At 48.7% G+C, this 22,418-nt stretch overlaps 1 protein-coding gene across 1 annotated transcript; it reads left to right on the top strand.

The window, feature by feature from the left end:
• The first annotated feature begins 8,004 nt into the window (after positions 1-8,004).
• Positions 8,005-8,589, top strand: LOC135526900 (uncharacterized). The gene has a single exon (XM_064955567.1). The coding sequence runs from the start codon at positions 8,005-8,007 to the stop codon at positions 8,587-8,589; it is 585 nt and encodes a 194-aa protein (XP_064811639.1).
• The last annotated feature ends 13,829 nt before the right edge of the window (positions 8,590-22,418 follow it).

The raw sequence follows: 22,418 nt of genomic DNA, 5'->3' as shown, positions 1-22,418 counted from the left end.
AGCATATTCAGAGTGTGAACTTACCTACTGCAGTCAATTGTTGGGAGCATATTTAGAGTGTGAACTTACCTACTGCAGTCAATTGTTGGGAGCATATTTAGTGTGAACTTACCTACTGCAGTCAATTGTTGGGAGCAACTTTCTTTTGTTCTTTTAATGCTGTTTTCTTTTGGGTGTGCGCACATTTCAAAGGTTTCTGTTATGAAGTGTTTTGCTACAGCGTGCACTAATGAATACACCCCTGATAATATAATCCATATTCTGTCCTGCATCCGTGCATCCGCCTTTGTGATCGACCTCAACCGATCTCAACCTCAACCAAGCTGTATGTTTACTTGTCAACCCTCATCTGTCGATGCCAAAACAAACATCAGGTTCTGAGTGCCATGTTTGATGTTGGCTGTTGACAGTTTGGAACGGTGGACATTTGGTCTTCCAGGCCGCTCCTCTTGCCACACACACACCTGCACACGCACGCACGCACGCACACACACACACACACACACACACACACACACACACACACACACACACACACACACACACACACACACACACACACACACTAGCAGGTTGTGGCCGTTATGTAAACGGTTGCATGACGTGTTCTTATCTCCCGCCAAGCTTTGCATAACGAGATGCAGAGCCACAGCGGAGAGTGGATGTTTCCCACGGTGTGTTTGATGGTAAACAGAGAGTTGTCCTGTGATGCTGAAGATAAGAATTGTAACAATTTCTCCCTCTCTTAAATGTGTTGTCATTATCTTATTCAATTGTGCCAAATGAGTAGGAACTTACAGGTCTCACAATACACCAGTATCTTCTTCAGAGTACGCTGCATATTAGCTTCATGCGTCTATATAGGCTAAATGTGCTGTGAAGGCAACATCATTATCCACCCCAGGCCACAACAGACAAGAGGGCCAAGGTAGGATGTCTAGTAGTGTGTCTCAAGTTTACAGGATGGAGCGTTGTTCTCAATCCCAACCAGCTGTGATATTGTTCTGGTAGTGTTTCAGTGAGCAGGCGTAAACTAATGGTACTGAAGCTTTTCATGCTTTCATGCTTATTGTGTTTTAAATGGAAAATGTATGAAGACATTTCAAATGAAATTAATCTCAAAGGATAACTTGCCAAACAGTCATGTGTTCCACTGACAACCTTTTCACATTTTATCACACATTTGACTATATTCAAATTAATGAGCTTTATTTGTAAAGTAAACATCAGTGTTCTAATCCATAAGTGTGTTTGGCGCTTCTCTCCCCCCCTCTCTCCCCCCCTCTCTCTCCCCTCCCCCTCTCTCTCTCCCCCCCTCCTCTCTCTCCCCTCCCCCTCTCTCCCCCCCCCTCCTCTCTCTCCCCTCCCCCTCTCTCTCTCCCCTCCCCCTCTCTCTCTCTCCCCCTCTCTCTCTCTCTCCCCCTCTCTCTCAATTCAATTCAATTATTCAATTCAAGGGGCTTTATTGGCATGGGAAACATATGTTAACATTGCCAAAGCAAGTGAAGTAGATAATATACAAAAGTTAAATAAACAATAAAAATTAACAGTAAACATTACACTCACAGACGTTCCAAAATAATAAAGACATTACAATTGTCATATGTCTATATACAGTGTTGTAACGATGTGCAAATGGTTAAAGTACAAAAGGGAAAATAAATAAACATAAATATAGGTTGTATTTATAATGGTGTTTGTTCTTCACTGGTTGCCCTTTTCTTGTGGAAACAGGTCACAAATATTGTTGCTGTGATGGCACACTGTGCTATTTCACCCAATAGATATGGGAGTTTATCAAAATTGGATTTGTTTTTGAATTCTTTGTGGATCTGTGTAATCTGAGGGTTATATGTGTCTCTAATATGGTCATACATTTGGCAGGAGGTTAGGAAGTGCAGCTCAGTTTCCACCTCATTTTGTTGGCAGTGTGCACATAGCCTGTCTTCTCTTGAGAGCCAGGTCTGCCTATGGCGGCCTTTCTCAATAGCAAGGCTATGCTCACTGAGTCTGTACATAGTTAAAGCTTTCCTTAAGTGTGGGTCAGTCAGAGTGGTCAGGTATTCTGCCACTGTGTATTCTCTGTTTAGGGGCAAATAGCATTCTAGTTTGCTCTGTCTTTTTGTTAATTCTTTCCAATGTGTCAAGTAATTATCTTTTAGTTTTCTCATGATTTGGTTGTGTTTAACAGCTCTTTTCTGCATTTTGATAATTAGCGGGTATCGGCCTAACTATGCTCTGCGTGCATTATCTCTCTCTCTCTCCCTCTTATTCTGACGTTCTCTTATTTGTGTCCATCCTCTTAAAAGCACGGCTACTTTCGTCTCCAGGTTGCGCGCGCGCGCGCACACACACACACACACACACACACACACACACACACACACACACACACACACACACACACACACATACACACCCCTGCTCCAACCATCGGACCGCAGGAGAAGCAGCAATCACAAATTTTAATAACTGATCTCATGTTCTCTCGTGACAGAAACTATTAATATAATTCACGCTCTGTCAAGTACCTTTGGGGCGGCAGGTAGCCTAGTGGTTTGAGCGTTGGGCCAGTAACCAAAAGGTTGCTGGATTGAATCTCCGAGCTGTCAAGGTAAAAATCTGCCGTTCTGCCCCTGAACAAGGCAGTTAACCCACTGTTCCCCGGTAGGCCGTTATTGTAAATAAGAATTAGTTCTTAACTGGCTAGATAAGTAGATAAAGGGGATTCATTGTCAAAATCCCAAACTCTCCTTTAAGGTTTGGGATAGGGTTAAAACAAAACGATGAATATCGCCTTGGATCTCGAGTGACCTGGCAGGTGTGAATGTCTCTCCTGCTATAGATATCTGTCCTCTGACCTGGCAGGTGTGAATGTCTCTCCTGCTATAGATATCTGTCCTCTGACCTGGCAGGTGTGAATGTCTCTCCTGCTATAGATATCTGTCCTCTGACCTGGCAGGTGTGAATGTCTCTCCTGCTATAGATATCTGTCCTCTGACCTGGCAGGTGTGAATGTCTCTCCTGCTATAGATATCTGTCCTCTGACCTGGCAGGTGTGAATGTCTCTCCTGCTATAGATATCTGTCCTCTCCCCTCTGGTTCTTCCATTGTAACTAGGTTTTGGGCAATACTTCTAATGCTTCACCCGCCACCCTGCTCTAATGCCAGCCAGATATCAGTCAGTCACCCTGGCCTGTGGCCCTAGTCTGCTTAATGTCTTTGCATGCTCCATTGGGCTCCAAACAGACCAGGCTCAGTACTGGAGCCTAGTCCCAAATGGCACCCTATTCCCGATATAGTGCACTTCTTTTGATCGGAGCCCTGTGGGACCTGGTCAAAGGTAGTGCACTACATAGGGATTAGGGAGTCACTTGGGACACAGGCCTGGTGTCTAGTTCTCACTGCCACTACTTCGAAGTGGGGATCCTTATGCTTAGCTCATTCTCACGTCATAGAAAGGTTCTGATAGGAAGTAAGTTCCGAACACCAGGGCTGTTCTGCCTGTCTGTCCAGGCGAGACAAGGCCATGTGGGATAGCTAACACACAGCGAGCTTGATCCTACAACCAGAAAGCTAACTAACACACAGTGAGCTTGATCCTACAACCAGAAAGCTAACTAACACACAGTGAGCTTGATCCTACAACCAGATAGCTAACTAACACACAGTGGGCTTGATCCTACAACCAAAAAGCTAACTAACACACAGTGAGTGTCACGCCCTGACCATAGAAAGCTGTTTATTCTCTATGTTGGTTGGGGCGTGATAGTGACTCGGGTGGGCCATCTAGGTGATTAGTTTGTTTATGTTGGCCTGGTACGGTTTCCAATCAGAGACAACTGTTTATCGTTGTCTCTGATTGGGGATCATATTTAGGCAGCCATCTCCCCATTTGTGATTTGTGGGATCTTGTCTACGGATAGTTGCCTGTGTGCATACCAGTAGCTTCACGTTTCGTTTGTGCTTGTTTGTTTTGTTTGGTGAGTTTTGATTAATTAAAATATGTGGAACTCTACGCACGCTGCGCCTTGGTCCAATCATTATGACGATCGTGACAGAAGATCCCACCAAAGGACCAAGCAGCGTGGTCAGGAGGAGCAGGGATCCTGGGCCCGGGAGGACATCGTGGATATGGGAGGAAGTTATGGCAGGGGACAAGACACTGCCATGGAAGCAGGCAGAGGCTGCATAGGAGGAGCAACGGCGACTCCGAAGTTCACGACCACGATGGAAGCCAGGGAGGCAGCCCCCCAAATTTTTGGGGGGGAGCAAACAGGTTGGTCGGCGAAGCCGAGGAGCGAGTCTGAGAGCGAAGAGGAATATTGGGATAGACTGAGTGAGGAGTATTGTGAGATAGTTGAGGGGAGTAATGAGGTAGAGTGGATGTTTTGGTGTCTGGAGCAAGACAGTCGCCGTGAGAAGCGTGGGACCAGTCAGGCACCATGTTTTGCGGAGATACGCAATGTGTCTCCAGTGCGCCTTCACAGCCCAGTGAGTCCTGTGCCAGCACCCCGCACTTGCCGGGCTAAAGTGAGCATCCAGCCAGGACGTGTTGTGCCAGCTCTACGCTCCAGACCTCCAGTGCGCCTCCACGGCCCAGTATATCCTGCGCCGGCCATAGGTACTGTGTCTCAGTGCGCCTTCACAGTCCAGTACATCCTGTGCCTCCTCCCCGCACTTGCCCTGAGGTGCATGTCATCAGCCCGGGCCCACCTGCACCGATCCCATGCATCAGGCCTCCAGTGCGCCTCCACAGTCCAGAGCTTCTGGCGACAGTTCACAGTCCGGAACCTTTGAGACGGTCCACAGTCCGGAACCTTCTGAGACGGTCTACAGTCCGAAACCTCCTGAGACGGTCGGCGGTCCTGAGCCTCCAGTGACGGTCTGCGGTCCACAGCCTTCTGCAGGGATTCTCAGGCCAGAGCCCGCTGCGATGATCTACTGTCTGGTTCCTCCGGCGACGATCCACGGTCCGGTTCCTCTGGCAGGGGGGGGCCCTAAACTGGCCCCTATGTGTGTGTGTGTGTGTTTGTGTGCCACTGACTCCTGAGGAACTCCAGAATGTCATTAAGGGTGTGTGTGTTTGACATAGTAGGGAAGGCTTTCCCAAACTCGGTCCTCAGTTTGGTTTTTGCCCTAGCACTATACGGCTGATTCAAATAATCAGCTAATCATCCAGCTTTGATCATTTGAATCAGCTGGGTAGTGTTACCCTTGCGAAAAAAGATTGCAGTATAAAGAAATACACATTTAACAGCAGTAACTTTGCAGTGTAACTGCAGTTAGACTGCAGTGCAACTGCAGTTATTCTGCAAAATCTGCGTCCTAAATACCATCATCGACTGCAATTACTGCACTTTTACTGCAGTTTCAAAACTGCAATCTTTCTCTGTAAGGGTAGTGCTAAACCCCAAAGGTGCACCCCCTGGGGTCACAAGGATCGAGTTTGGGAAACGCTGGTGCAACTTGTAGAATGTACTGTACTATGGAAAGCATTAAAGCACTGGGCCTGTGTCAGACGAGGAGAATTACAGTGGGAATGCTGTTTGTGCAGGTGTGTGCCACGTGTGTGACGTCTGGTTGTGAAAATATGTGAGACATTCAACGCCTTTGCTTTTTTAACCAATTGCTCTGTATAAAAATCTGAAATTTTAAAGTCAAGAAAAACATCTTGGTTTCCTCTGTGGGACACATGGAGAGGGGCTCTAGTATCTCAGTAGCCCGGCTGAGAGCCGTGTGGTTGTATAGTATCTCAGTAGCCCGGCTGAGAGCCGTGTGGTTGTATAGTATCTCAGTAGACCGGCTGAGGGCCGTGTGGGTGTATAGTATCTCAGTAGACCGGCTGAGGGCCGTGTGGGTGTATAGTATCTCAGTAGACCGGCTGAGAGCCGTGTGGGTGTATAGTATCTCAGTAGACCGGCTGAGAGCCGTGTGGGTGTATAGTATCTCAGTAGACCGGCTGAGAGCCGTGTGGGTGTATAGTATCTCAGTAGACTGACTGAGAGCCGTGTGGGTGTATAGTATCTCAGTAGACTGACTGAGAGCCGTGTGGGTGTATAGTATCTCAGTAGACCGGCTGAGGGCCGTGTGGGTGTACAGTATCTCAGTAGACCGGCTGAGGGCCATGTGCGTGTATAGTATCTCAGTAGACCGGCTGAGGGCCATGTGCATGTATAGTATCCCAGTAGACCGGCTGAGGGCCGTGTGGGTGTATAGTATCTCAGTAGACCGGCTGAGAGCCGTGTGGGTGTATAGTATCCCAGTAGACCGGCTGGGGGCCGTGTGCATGTATAGTATCCCAGTAGACCTGCTGGGGGCCGTGTGCATGTATAGTATCCCAGTAGACTGGCTGAGGGCCGTGTGCACGTATAGTATCCCAGTAGACCGGCTGGGGGCCGTGTGCATGTATAGTATCCCAGTAGACCTGCTGGGGGCCGTGTGCATGTATAGTATCCCAGTAGACTGGCTGGGGGCCGTGTGCATGTATAGTATCCCAGTAGACCGGCTGAGGGCCGTGCGGGTGTATAGTAAACCGGCTGAGAGCCGTGTGGTTGTATAGTATCTCAGTAGACCGGCTGGGGGCCGTGTGCATGTATAGTATCCCAGTAGACCGGCTGAGGGCCGTGTGGGTGTATAGTAAACCGGCTGAGAGCCGTGTGGGTGTATAGTATCCCAGTAAACCGGCTGAGAGCCGTGTGGGTGTATAGTATCTCAGTAGACCGGCTGAGAGCCGTGTGGGTGTATAGTATCCCAGTAGACCGGCTGGGGGCCGTGTGCATGTATAGTATCCCAGTAGACCTGCTGGGGGCCGTGTGCATGTATAGTATCCCAGTAGACCGGCTGAGGGCCGTGTGCATGTATAGTATCCCAGTAGACCGGCTGGGGGCCGTGTGCATGTATAGTATCCCAGTAGACCTACTGGGGAACGTGTGCATGTATAGTATCCCAGTAGACCGGCTGGGGGCCGTGTGCATGTATAGTATCCCAGTAGACCGGCTGAGGGCCGTGTGGGTGTATAGTATCTCAGTAGACCGGCTGAGAGCCGTGTGGGTGTATAGTATCCCAGTAGACCGGCTGGGGGCCGTGTGCATGTATAGTATCCCAGTAGACCTGCTGGGGGCCGTGTGCATGTATAGTATCCCAGTAGACCGGCTGAGGGCCGTGTGCATGTATAGTATCCCAGTAGACCGGCTGGGGGCCGTGTGCATGTATAGTATCCCAGTAGACCTGCTGGGGGCCGTGTGCATGTATAGTATCCCAGTAGACCGGCTGGGGGCCGTGTGCATGTATAGTATCCCAGTAGACCGGCTGAGGGCCGTGTGGGTGTATAGTAAACCGGCTGAGAGCCGTGTGGTTGTATAGTATCTCAGTAGACCGGCTGGGGGCCGTGTGCATGTATAGTATCCCAGTAAACCGGCTGAGAGCCGTGTGGGTGTATAGTATCCCAGTAAACCGGCTGAGAGCCGTGTGGGTGTATAGTATCTCAGTAGACCGGCTGAGGGCCGTGTGGGTGTATAGTATCCCAGTAGACCGGCTGAGGGCCGTGTGGGTGTATAGTATCCCAGTAGACCGGCTGAGGGCCGTGTGGGTGTATAGTATCCCAGTAGACCGGCTGAGGGCCGTGTGGGTGTATAGTCTCCCAGTAAACCGGCTGAGAGCCGTGTGGGTGTATAGTATCCCAGTAGACCGGCTGAGGGCCGTGTGGGTGTATAGTATCCCAGTAGACCGGCTGAGGGCCGTGTGGGTGTATAGTATCCCAGTAAACCGGCTGAGAGCCGTGTGGGTGTATAGTATCCCAGTAGACCGGCTGAGGGCCGTGTGGGTGTATAGTAAACCGGCTGAGAGCCGTGTGGGTGTATAGCATCCCAGTAGACCGGCTGGGGGCCGTGTGCATGTATAGTATCCCAGTAGACCGGCTGAGAGCCGTGTGGGTGTATAGTAAACCGGCTGAGAGCCGTGTGGTTGTATAGTATCTCAGTAGACCGGCTGGGGGCCGTGTGCATGTATAGTATCCCAGTAGACCGGCTGAGGGCCGTGTGGGTGTATAGTATCTCAGTAGACCGGCTGAGAGCCGTGTGGGTGTATAGTATCCCAGTAGACCGGCTGGGGGCCGTGTGCATGTATAGTATCCCAGTAGACCGGCTGAGGGCCGTGTGGGTGTATAGTATCTCAGTAGACCGGCTGAGGGCCGTGTGGGTGTATAGTATCTCAGTAGACCGGCTGAGGGCCGTGTGGGTGTATAGTATCCCAGTAGACCGGCTGAGGGCCGTGTGGGTGTATAGTATCTCAGTAGACCGGCTGAGGGCCGTGTGGGTGTATAGTATCTCAGTAGACCGGCTGAGGGCCGTGTGGGTGTATAGTATCTCAGTAGACCGGCTGAGGGCCGTGTGGGTGTATAGTATCTCAGTAGACCGACTGAGAGCCGTGTGGGTGTATAGTATCCCAGTAGACCGGCTGGGGGCCGTGTGCATGTATAGTATCCCAGTAGACCGGCTGAGGGCCGTGTGGGTGTATAGTATCCCAGTAGACCGGCTGAGGGCCGTGTGGGTGTATAGTAAACCGGCTGAGAGCCGTGTGGTTGTATAGTATCTCAGTAGACTGGCTGAGAGCCGTGTGGGTGTATAGTATCTCAGTAGACTGGCTGAGAGCCGTGTGGGTGTATAGTATCCCAGTAGACCGGCTGGGGGCCGTGTGCATGTATAGTATCCCAGTAGACCGGCTGAGGGCCGTGTGGGTGTATAGTATCTCAGTAGACCGGCTGAGGGCCGTGTGGGTGTATAGTATCTCAGTAGACCGGCTGAGGGCCGTGTGGTTGTATAGTAGCCAAGTAGACCGGCTGAGAGCCGTGTGGTTGTATAGTAGCCAAGTAGACCGGCTGAGAGCCGTGTGGTTGTATAGTAAACCGGCTGAGAGCCGTGTGGTTGTATAGTAGCCAAGTAGACCGGCTGAGAGCCGTGTGGTTGTATAGTAGCCAAGTAGACCGGCTGAGAGCCGTGTGGTTGTATAGTAAACCGGCTGAGAGCCGTGTGGTTGTATAGTAGCCAAGTAGACCGGCTGAGAGCCGTGTGGATGTGTAGTAAACCGACTGAGAGCCGTGTGGTTGTATAGTAGCCAAGTAGACCGGCTGAGAGCCGTGTGGTTGTATAGTAAACCGGCTGAGAGCCGTGTGGTTGTATAGTAGCCAAGTAGACCGGCTGAGAGCCGTGTGGTTGTATAGTAGCCAAGTAGACCGGCTGAGAGCCGTGTGGTTGTATAGTAAACCGGCTGAGAGCCGTGTGGTTGTATAGTAGCCAAGTAGACCGGCTGAGAGCCGTGTGGTTGTATAGTAGCCAAGTAGACCGGCTGAGAGCCGTGTGGTTGTATAGTAGCCAAGTAGACCGGCTGAGAGCCGTGTGGTTGTATAGTAGCCAAGTAGACTGGCTGAGAGCCGTGTGGTTGTATAGTAAACCGGCTGAGAGCCGTGTGGTTGTATAGTAGCCAAGTAGACTGACTGAGAGCCGTGTGGTTGTATAGTAAACCGGCTGAGAGCCGTGTGGGTGTATAGTAGCCAAGTAAACCGGCTGAGAGCCGTGTGGTTGTATAGTAAACCGGCTGAGAGCCGTGTGGTTGTATAGTATCTCAGTAGACTGACTGAGAGCCGTGTGGTTGTATAGTATCTCAGTAGACCGGCTGAGAGCCATGTGGTTGTATAGTATCTCAGTAGACCGGCTGAGAGCCGTGTGGTTGTATAGTATCTCAGTAGACCGGCTGAGAGCCGTGTGGGTGTATAGTATCCCAGTAGACCGGCTGGGGGTCATGTGCGTGTATAGTATGCCAGTAGCCCGGCTGAGAGCCGTGTGGTTGTATAGTATCTCAGTAGACTGACTGAGAGCCGTGTGGGTGTATAGTATCCCAGTAGACCGGCTGAGGGTCATGTGCTTGTATAGTATCCCAGTAGACCGACTGAGGGTCATGTGCTTGTATAGTATCCCAGTAGACCGGCTGAGGGTCATGTGCTTGTATAGTATCCCAGTAGACCGGCTGAGGGTCATGTGCTTGTATAGTATCCCAGTAGACCGGCTGAGGGTCATGTGCTTGTATAGTATCCCAGTAGACCGGCTGAGGGTCATGTGCTTGTATAGAATCCCAGTAGAGAAACTGAGTGCCAACGGGAAGAGACTGGGTTTATTTACAGGAAAGTCTGATGTGACAGAAGTGTGATAGAGATGTAGGATACGTCCCAAATAGCATGCGCCACATAGGACTGGTCAAAAGTGGTGTACTATGTAGAGAGTAGGGTGCCATTTGGGACGCATCCCATGTAATTAGATTGGAATAGGGCCAGTGTGGACAAAATGTTATTGGAACCAGGCCAATGTTGAGCTGTCATTCTTCAGTTATATCCTAGGGGGAGAAACGTCTCTACTTATAAAAAAACATCCTCTCACTCCAATCAAAGTCTGATCCAACCCTGTGGGGTTCTCGGGCCTTGTTCAGATTTGTTACAAATATGTCCTTTCCTTTCTCCCTTTTCTTGAAGTAATCTCTGATCCCATAGGGCTCTGGTCTGAAGTAGTGCACTATTTAGGGAAAAGGGTGCCATTTGGGATGCAAGCCTGTGGCTGTCTATAAGGAGGGTGAAATAGTAAAGTAAGAGCATCATTTAAAGGGAGAAACAGCATCTGTTTTGTGTAACTGATGTTGATGTTGGCTGTGGAGCTCAGCTTGGTTTGTGTAAACAAACTATGGCTGCCAGCTATCCCACTCGCTCTCTCTCATTTTGTGGATACCAGGATATCGATATAAAGGCATGATGATGTGACCAGTGAGATTTGAAATCTGTGAGATTTGTAGTGTTTGTATCAGTGCCAAACCTACATACAGAGAGAGAGAACAGGCCTAATACTCCTAATCCACATCCATCAACTAATCATGATGGGCCCTTCCCACTGTGCTATTTACCCTAACTGGTGACACATCACACTGTTATAGGGCCTGGTTATAGGACCTGGTTATAGGACCTGGTTATAGGAACTGGCTATAAGGCCTGGCTATAATGCCTGGTTATAGGACCTGGCTATAGGACCTGGTTATAGGACCTGGTTATAGGACCTGGTTATAGGACCTGGCTATAGGACCTGGTTATAGGACCTGGTTATAGGACCTGGTTATAGGGCCTGGCTATATGACCTGGCTATAGGACCTGGCTATAGGGCCTGGCTATAGGACTTGGCTATAGGACCTGGCTATAGGACCTGGCTATAGGGCCTGGTTATAGGACCTGGCTATAGGGCCTGGTTATAGGACCTGACTATAGGACCTGGCTGTAGGGCCTGGCTGTAGGGCCTGGTTATAGGGCCTGGTTATAGGGCCTGGCTATAGGACCTGGCTATAAGGCCTGGCTGTAGGGCCTGGTTATAGGGCCTGGTTATAGGACCTGGTTATAGGACCTGTCTATAGAACCTGGTTATAGGACCTGGCTATAGGGCCTGGCTATAGGGCCTGGTTATAGGGCCTGGCTATAGGGCCTGGTTATAGGACCTGGTTATAGGGCCTGGCTATAGGACCTGGTTATAGGGCCTGGCTATAGGACCTGGTTATAGGACCTGGCTATAGGGCCTGGCTATAGGACCTGGTTATAGGACCTGGCTATAGGGCCTGGCTATAGGACCTGGTTATAGGGCCTGGCTATATGACCTGGTTATAGGGCCTGGCTGGCCACAGCACCGCAGGAGAACATAATGCGCCCATTGACTCAGTTTCAAGCCCCAACCAGCCAGCCAGTGTTGTGTCCCTGCCAGGGAGTGAGGTTTATTGTAAAAGGTTTTAAAGCGCCAATTACGGAACATTAGTTGTGAGGGGAAAACTCTTATAGGATGCTTGTTTTTACATCTTTTCTGACAGGAAACATAGGAAAAAAGCTAAGGGTATAATGAAGCATAACTTATCTCACGTTTTGCACAGTAAGAGAGAGAAAGCAGTTGGTTGGAAGCCTTGGTGGAAAAAGCTATCAGGAATCACTCCCAAAAACCAGACTCATGCTTTTTTCCTCCCCCTCACTTTCTCTGTGGTTTGTTGGGTAATGTTTTGATGAGGTAATGTTTTGTTGAGGTAATGACTAGCTCTATAAAAGGTATACCTGCTGGCATTGACAAAACATAGAACAACATACTGTACTGTAAATGCTGGTGTTAACATCATTCAACACACGTGTGTGTGTGTGTGTGTGTGTGTGTGTGTGTGTGTGTGCGTAAGTCCTGATGTAACACTGAGGTGAGTCAAGTGTGTGACATTAGTCAACGTTGCAGAGAACACTGAGTATGACTTGGTGACACATAGCCACATCAACCCATAGGTGCCAGATAAAGAGCAAGGACGGACGGACGGACAGACGGACGTACGCAGACCTGCACTTGCTGTTATTAGGATGACTGTGGTATTAGGATGACTGTGGTATTAGGATGACTGTGGTATTAGGATGACTGTGGTATTAGGATGACTGGGAGTTGAAAAGAAAGACAGAGAGAAAGAAAGAAAGAAAGAAAGAAAGAAAGAAAGGTGTGTGCGTTCACACAGCAGTCTTAATGTCCCAGCCTCCACGGGGTCAGGAAGTGGTTTTATACTCTGTCCTATCCTCCCTCTCCAGACACACAGGCAGTCACAGGACTCTGTCTATCCCAGAAGATGCCAGGCAGGCAGGCCGGCAGGCAGGCAGGCAGGCAGGCGACTCTGTCCATTCCAGAAGATGCCAGGCAGGCAGGCAGGCAGGCGACTCTGTCCATTCCAGAGGATGCCAGGCAGGCAGGCAGGCAGGCAGGCAGGCAGGCAGGCAGGCAGGTGACTCTGTCCATTCCAGAGGATGCCAGGCAGGCAGGCAGGCGACTCTGTCCATTCCAGAGGATGCCAGGCAGGCAGGCAGGCAAGCAAGCAGGCGACTCTGTCCATTCCAGAGGATGCCAGGCAGGCAGGCAGGCAGGCAGGCAAGCAGGCAAGCAAGCAGGCGACTCTGTCCATTCCAGAAGATGCCAGGCAGGCAGGCAGGCAAGCAGGCAAGCAAGCAGGCGACTCTGTCCATTCCAGAGGATGCCAGGCAGGCAGGTAGACAGTCACAGGACTCTGTCTATCCCAGAAGACGCCAGGCAGGCAGGACAGGGTCTCATTCAGACTATAGGATGAAGAACCGGCAGGGGTTGACTCTGTAGCGTTTGGCTTGAAGGCTCCGGTAGACATCACTGTCAAGCAGTGGTAGTTAAGCTGCTGTGGTGAAGGCAATCCCTCCTGGAGTGCCACAGGTCCTGCAGGATGTTGTTCCAACTCGGCACCACACCTGACCAACCGAGCTAATTGATCAGTTCAGTGATTGCCTAAATTCAACACACGTGGTCTTCCAGGTCAGTTAAATCCCCAGCAAAAGGACCAGGGTTGCCGACCCCTGACATGAAGGATGAGGACATCAGTATGTACTCTATGAATTATTGTCATGTTCGACTTGATAATATGTATTAACTTACAACACAGACACATAATATATAAGCCAGGCAACACACTGATCCCCCCACACACACACACACACACTGATCACCACACACACACACTGATCCCCGTACACCACACAAACACACTGTACACCACACAAACACACCACACACACACACTGATCCCCGTACACCACGCAAACACACTGATCCCCACACACACACACACTGATCCCTGTACACCACACAAACACACTGTACACCACACAAACACACTGTACACCACACACACACACTGATCCCCGTACACCACGCAAACACACTGATCCCCACACACACACACACTGATCCCTGTACACCACACAAACACACTGTACACCACACAAACACACTGTACACCACACACACACACTGTACACCACACACACACACACACACACACTGATCCCAGTACACCATGCAAACACACTGTAAACCACACACACACACACACACTGATCCCAGTACACCACACAAACACACTGTACACCACACACACACACTGATCCCTGTACACCACACACACACTGTACACCACACACACTGATCACTGTACACCACACACTGATCCCTGTACACCACACAAACACACTGTACACCACACACACACTGATCCCAGTACACCACACAAACACACTGTACACCACACACACACACTGATCCCTGTACACCACACACACACTGTACACCACACACACTGATCACTGTACACCACACACTGATCCCTGTACACCACACAAACACACTGTACACCACACACACACTGATCCCTGTACACCACACAAACACACTGTACACCACACACACACTGATCCATGTACACCACACACACACACTGTACACCACACACACTGATCACTGTATACCACACACTGATTACCGTACACCACGCAAACACACTGTACACCACACACACACTGATCACTGTACACCACACAAACACACTGTACACCACACACACACTGATCCCTGTACACCACACACACACTGTACACCACACACACTGATCACTGTATACCACACACTGATTACCGTACACCACGCAAACACACTGTATACCACACACACACACACTGATCACTGTATACCACACACTGATTACCGTACACCACGCAAACACACTGTACACCACACACACACACACTGATCACTGTACACCACACAAATACACTGATCGTTGTACACCCCCAACACATATTGTTGTACACCACACTCAGCGACAGCGATCGCTGTGGGGTGTCCCAGGTTAAGAGGGGTACAGATGGGCTGGGATCTGGCACTGATGAGCCTGGCAGAGGGAGACACATTCCTATGAAAACCTAAGCCTGGCAGGACATTCCTGATGGTCTGGGTGGTCTGCTAGTGTTACGGTGGAGGGGCAGAGAGGGACCAACTGTTGTGCGTTCCAAGAGGAGACATCAAAGCAGCCCAGTGGAAGATGACCCGGTAGCCCAGACGGTCCCAGTCTGTCACCCACAACACGCACGCACACGCACACACACACACACACACACACACACACACACACACACACACACACACACACACACACACACACACACACACACACACACACACACACACACACACACACACACACACACACACACACAGCTAAGTCACAATTCCCACACATTCTATTCTACAGCCCAGAAAACACCCGCTACACTCGCATTAACATCTGCTAACCATGTGTATGTGACAAATACATTTGATTTGATTTGATCTTGCTAGTGTGTGTGTGTGTGTGTGTGTGTGTGTGTGTGTGTGTGTGTGTGTGTGGAACTTCTCCTTGGATCTGGAATGATCCCTCTGGTGTGTCTGCGTTTCGTGGGTCTCCCTCTGTCCGTCTGTCTGTGGTGGCACTACTTCTGCAGGCGCTCTTCAAAAGGACAAACCAAAGATCTTCTCTGAATCTCTCTGAGGCCAAAACTAATACTTCCTTAACCATCCCTACACAGGCCTTCAAAGAGCTTCTCCGAGGCAACAGTCAAGCGATGATGCATTAGGTAAGGGTCATTCACTGAGCGTGTCCAGTCTCACCAGGGTGCAGTAGAAGTTCCCAGAGGAGAGGACAGTTGTAGGTGATCTGGTCTGGTGTCTGCAGGCTGGTTACTCTCCCCTCACAAAATGCACCTCAGCTAACACAACACAGCTAACACACCTCAGCTAACACAACACAGCTAACACAACACAGCTAACACACCTCAGCTAACACACCTCAGCTAACACACCTCAGCTAACACAACACAGCTAACACACCTCAGCTAACACACCTCAGCTAACACAACACAGCTAACACAACACAGCTAACACAACGCAGCTAACACACCTCAGCTAACACAACACAGCTAACACAACACAGCTAACACACCTTAGCTAACACAACACGGCTAACACACCTCAGCTAACACAACACAGCTAACACAACACAGCTAACACAACACAGCTAACACCTCAGCTAACACACCTCAGCTAACGCTGCTAACACACCTCAGCTAACACAACACAGCTAACACAACACAGCTAACACACCTCAGCTAACACAACGCAGCTAACACACCTCAGCTAACACAACACAGCTAACACAACACAGCTAACACAACACAGCTAACACACCTCAGCTAACACAACGCAGCTAACACACCTCAGCTAACACAACACAGCTAACACAACACAGCTAACACAACACAGCTAACACACCTTAGCTAACACAACACGGCTAACACACCTCAGCTAACACAACACAGCTAACACAACACAGCTAACACAACACAGCTAACACACCTCAGCTAACACAACACAGCTAACACAACACAGCTAACACACCTCAGCTAACACAACACAGCTAACACACCTCAGCTAACACACCTCAGCTAACGCAGCTAACACACCTCAGCTAACACAACACAGCTAACACAACACAGCTAACACACCTCAGCTAACACAACACAGCTAACACACCTCAGCTAACACAACACAGCTAACACCTCAGCTAACACACCTCAGCTAACGCAGCTAACACACCTCAGCTAACACAACACAGCTAACACAACACAGCTAACACACCTCAGCTAACACAACGCAGCTAACACACCTCAGCTAACACAACACAGCTAACACAACACAGCTAACACACCTCAGCTAACACAACGCAGCTAACACACCTCAGCTAACACAACACAGCTAACACAACACAGCTAACACACCTTAGCTAACACAACACGGCTAACACACCTCAGCTAACACAACACAGCTAACACAACACAGCTAACACACCTCAGCTAACACAACACAGCTAACACAACACAGCTAACATAACACAGCTAACACACCTCAGCTAACACAACACAGCTAACACACCTCAGCTAACACACCTCAGCTAACGCAGCTAACACACCTCAGCTAACACAACACAGCTAACACACCTCAGCTAACACAACACAGCTAACACACCTCAGCTAACACAACACAGCTAACACACCACAGCTAACACACCTCAGCTAACACAACACAGCTAACACAACACAGCTAACACACCTCAGCTAACACAACACAGCTAACACAACACAGCTAACACACCTCAGCTAACACAACACAGCTAACACACCTCAGCTAACACAACACAGCTAACACACCTCAGCTAACACACCTCAGCTAACACAACGCAGCTAACACACCTCAGCTAACACAACACAGCTAACACAACACAGCTAACACAACACAGCTAACACACCTCAGCTAACACAATACAGCTAACACACCTCAGCTAACACAACACAGCTAACACACCTCAGCTAACACACCTCAGCTAACACAACGCAGCTAACACACCTCAGCTAACATAACGCAGCTAACACAACACAGCTAACACAACACAGCTAACACAACACAGCTAACACACCTCAGCTAACACAACATAGTTAACACACCTCAGCTACTTCTCACATCCTATAAACCTTTCTATATTCACTACATCCTTATGGCTGTCTCACTTCTTTCACTATTCCTACCACACACACACACACACACACACACACACACACAAAAGACCCTGGGTCAACAGGGTCTTTCACAAGTCATTTAGTCTCCCAGTATTGTAGTATTGTAGTAAGGGATACAGTATTGTAGTAAGGAATACAGGAACAAGACTGGTGTCACAGGTGTGACTAATTGCCTGCGCCGTCAACCAAGAGCTCCCATTGGCTAATTGATGATCATCTGACTTCTGTGTGTATTTAAACCCCTGTTTTATAGTGTGTTCTAGGAAGCCACACACAGTGAGTGTTTCATGGTGGATTACCGGTGGTAGACAGCATATTGGTGAGACACATGGTAACTAAGGAGATGTTTGAGATGAATTGTGAAAGGTCAATGGATGCCTGCCTCCTGGGCTGCACCACTTCCTGTCCTTTGTGTTTGGTATTTATTATTTTTAATTTTTGTTGACTAAAGAAATTTGACTCAAACTTCTAAGATGTTACCGACAAAGCTGTGTCCTATTAAATAATTCATTTTAAACTGTTGTCTGCCTTTACTTCACTTTGTCCAGTCAACCCAGATCTAAAGAACGTTTTACATGTTCCACCATTTGACATATGTGAGTTTGTAGGAGTGTGTGTCGGTTCCTATGGGGGTGTAAAGTGAACTATACGTGGTGTTTCTTGACATAGAAAATCAAATGGATTTAAAGTGGTGAAGTCCAGCCAGAACTGTTAATTTCTCAACAGTTTTGTGCTGTGAAAGTGTTTAAAATCCACTGTGGTTAAGGTGGGTGGCGGGGAGGAATCTGAGTGTTTTCAGTACCTCTGTGTGTGTAGACACAATATAGGTGATTGTGTGAGTATGTCTGACCAAGCTGGGAAGACAATTGTTCCAGAAGTTGCAATCAGTCCCTGGATATGGTACAGAGTGTAGTGTCTGTATACACAGTATGTGTATCATGGTGAAATGAGCAGCAGAAAAGCATTCTGGGGAGAGAAAGCTGCAGGAGTTCCATGATTCAGGTTCTACAGCTGGGGTGTGGGTTTGGCTTTCCTCAACATTAATGACAGGGAATCTGTATTATTAGGAGTTAATGGGCCAAACCAAACCAAGTGTTTGGGACCAAGAAAAGTGTTTATAGATAATGAACCATGACAAAGAGGGAAGGGAGAGAAATCACACAAGCCTGGACCATTTAAGTAACAAGTCTAAGTGATAAAATGTGACCGATGCCCTAGTTTGAACAGTTCACTGCAGCAGACCTCGTAGCCAAACTGACTGCTAATGAACTTGATTAGCATCCATGAACGGTTGGTGGTGAATGGGCTCTTTCATTCTACCACTCTTTCTCCCCTTGCCAAGACAGAGAGAGCCCCTGGATAGCTGGGGAAATGTCAGCAGGGGCTTTTCTCTCTCGCTTTTTCTCTCCCTCTTTCTCTCTCCTTCCTTTTCTCTCACTCTCATGGGTGAAAAGAAAACACTGATTTGTGTCATTCCTGTTTATAATTCTGTGGGACTCTGTGGCTAAATGACGATAGCAAATCAGATATGGAGAGTAGCCTATTATATTTTTTGCTTCTCTGTGTGTGTCTGTGTGTGTGCCCATTTCTGGGTGTCTCTTTGTGTGTGTGTGTTTGGCTTGTGTTGTGACCCATTGGAGGGGTGTGTGTGTGTGTGTGAAGTTAAACTAAAGGATATACAGCAGATGCTTCTCTGGCCCAGTCTCACTTCCTTTCAGAGTGTTGTCATGTCTGTCTACTTCTTCTTTCCCTTCCTCTTTTCTCTACAGTGAAGAAGGCTGTTGTTGTGGAGGGAGAGACGGACGGTCAGGTGGCTCGGAGGAGTCAATGATGTTATCCAGGCCATTCACACTGTTTGGACACAGTACATGGCAGCCTGTTTTGTCTGTCCGTCCATATGTCTGTCTGTCTGTTTCTATTTGATTAGAATTTGGTTACGAGACCAAATTTGGCCCCAACACGCACAGGCAGAGTGGAATAAGTTCATCAGTTTCAATACAAACACATGGTTGTGGGATCTGTATCTGTGGTCACATCTCTCAGTATCATGGATGGGGGACTTTTCTTAGTTTTATTTAATTAACCAAAACAGTGAAAGCGTTGCAGAAGTGAAAGCATTAAATTGACAATATTTGTCTCCACTGTCTGCCTGACTGGCTGTCTGCCTGCCTGCCTGTCTCCACTCTCTGTCTGACTGTCTGTCTGTCTGTATCTACTGTCTGTCACGTCTGTCTGTCTGTCTGTCTCCAATGCCTGTCTGCCTGCCTCTCTGTCTCCACTGTCTGTCTGTCTGTCTGTCTGTCTGTCTCTGTCTCCAGTATCTGTCTGTCTGTCTGTCTGTCTGCCTGCCTGTGTCCAGTGTCTGTCTGTCTGTCTCCAATGCCTGTCTGTCTGTCTGTCTGTCTGTCACAAATGCCTGATTGTCTGTCTGCCTGTCTGTCTGTCACAAATGCCTGATTGTCTGTCTGTCTGTCTGTCTGTCTGTCTGTCTGTCTGTCTGTCTCCAGTATCTGTCTGTCTGTCTGTCTGTCTGTCTCCAATGCCTGTCTGCCTGCCTGTGTCCAGTGTCTGTCTGTCTGTCTCCAATGCCTGTCTGTCTGTCTGTCACAAATGCCTGATTGTCTGTCTGTCTGTCTGTCACAAATGCCTGATTGTCTGTCTGTCTGTCTGTCTGTCTGTCTGTCTGTCTGTCTGTCTGTCTGTCTGTCTGTCTCCAGTATCTGTCTGTCTGTCTGTCTGTCTCCAATGCCTGTCTGTCTGTCTGCCTGCCTGTGTCCAGTGTCTGTCTGTCTGTCTCCAATGCCTGTCTGTCGTCTGCCTGCCTGTGTCCAGTGTCTGTCTGTCTCCAATGCCTGTCTGTCTGTCTGTCACAAATGCCTGATTGTCTGTCTGTCTGTCTGTCTGTCTGTCACAAATGCCTGATTGTCTGTCTGTCTGTCTGTCTGTCTGTCTGTCTGTCTGTCTGTCTGTCTGTCTGTCTGTCTGTCTGTCTGTCTGTCTCCAGTATCTGTCTGTCTGTCTGTCTGTCTGTCTCCAATGCCTGTCTGTCTGTCTGCCTGCCTGTGTCCAGTGTCTGTCTGTCTGTCTCCAATGCCTGTCTGTCTGTCTGTCTGTCTGTCTGTCTGTCTGTCTGTCTCTCTCCAGTGTCTGTATGTCTGTCTCCACTGCATGTCTGTATGTGACCCATGTATGCATATGCCAGATATTGCCTGGCTACCTAATCCTCAGATTCTGTTTCCTTTTCTTCATCCCACTCTGCTTCTATCTTTTCCAGGACCTTCCAGGACCTATCAGATTGAAAACTTGTCCTCCGACATCACACCTTTCTCTTTCTTTACCCCTCTACTATTTCTCATTTCATCAAAGACAAAGGCCTCTTCAGAGTTTTGTGTTTAAATATCAGCTGGTGTCTGGCCTCCACCTCTCCCCATATTCGTGGCTCCTACAGTAGGGCATATGAGAGAGAGCTCCATACCCCGAGCTCACTGTCCATACAGTACAATGTGTATGAAAGAGATAGGTGTCTACCCAGACTGATAAACGTAGATGAAGGACAATATTGATTTACATGTAGTGTAAACAGGTACTGCCACACTCAGCTACAGGATATGATGAGGGATGGCACTGTTAGCAAATATACCATACATCACCAAATCATTTACCATCCACCATGAGGTTGGAGAGCCCCTCAAACAGCCAGAAGATCATAAGATGAAAGAACACACTGGAATGTCCTGAACCACTGTGTTGACTTTTGTACCGGTCAATTTAACTACAGGGATTAGGTTCTAATATAGATCAGGTTCTGTATCTCGTGGAAAGAAGGACTGACCTCATGTGTTATGTTATATCCATTCAATAATAATTGCTCCCATATAAGACACCTCTGGCAGCCCTCAAACCCTTTTATTTTCCTCCTCACTAGTCGCTATCAACATCTGGATGGCATATGAACGCATCAGGCTTATGATGGTAAAGAGTATAGATGTGGGGGAAGAGAGTCCATAGTATAGCTAGAGTACTGTACTGTAGATGTTGTTTGGCAGTGTCTCCATTATAGAACTACAAAGTGTTTCAACCTGCTCAAAAGCAGCAGATGGCTTTTATTAGTGTGAAGGGGACTTGGGCTGGGCAGCTTTTAGTGTAGAGTGATATAGTACTACGTTTTCAATCTCAGTTTATTTTGGAGGGGGACTGTGAAGAAACTGTCCCTCCACTTCCTGTCTCTCTTCTCACTTCCTTTATGGCCTATTTCCAGTTCCACCACATCGTTCTAGAACCTCCATCTCCATAGTGATGACAGTGTGTGTGTGTGTGTGTGTGTGTGTGTGTGTGTGTGTGTGTGCGTGTGTGTCTTTGAAAGAGCTGTGCAGGCCATGAAAGGATTATCTGTGATGTCTGTGGTCTTCCTCTCTCCATCCCACTGTGTCCCAGCCAGCCAGGCAGGAAGCTGCTGGTATCTCCTCTCTTCCTCCTGGAGCCACAGATCTTCCCATCCATCCATTCAACTCCTCCACTATTTTATTTTCTTTCCTCCAGGTGTGTGAGCGTGTGTGTGTGTGTGCGCCTGTATGTATGTATGCTAGTGTGTGTACGTGTGTGTGTGTGTGTGCGTGCGTGTGTGTGAGTATGAGTCCAGCTCCAGCTATAGCTGTGTAGCATTGACCCACTTTTATGAGAACTCAATAGAGAGGTTGTGCAAAACAGCTTCCCGCGACAGATTTAAGCCAGAAACACAGGTCTGGAACAGATAGTGTCATAATATAAGATCTTTGGTGCAGGGATGTAGGAACCAGAGAATGAAACAGCTAACCTGGGACACACACAACTAACCTGGGACAGACACAACTAACCAGGGACTGACCCAGCTAATCAGGGACTGACCCAGCTAATCAGGGACTGGCACAGCTAACCAGGG

This window comes from Oncorhynchus masou, chromosome 32, assembly GCF_036934945.1.
Source record: "Oncorhynchus masou masou isolate Uvic2021 chromosome 32, UVic_Omas_1.1, whole genome shotgun sequence".
Taxonomy (NCBI): Eukaryota; Metazoa; Chordata; class Actinopteri; order Salmoniformes; family Salmonidae; genus Oncorhynchus; species Oncorhynchus masou.
This window is presented reverse-complemented; position numbering and strand designations above follow the sequence as displayed.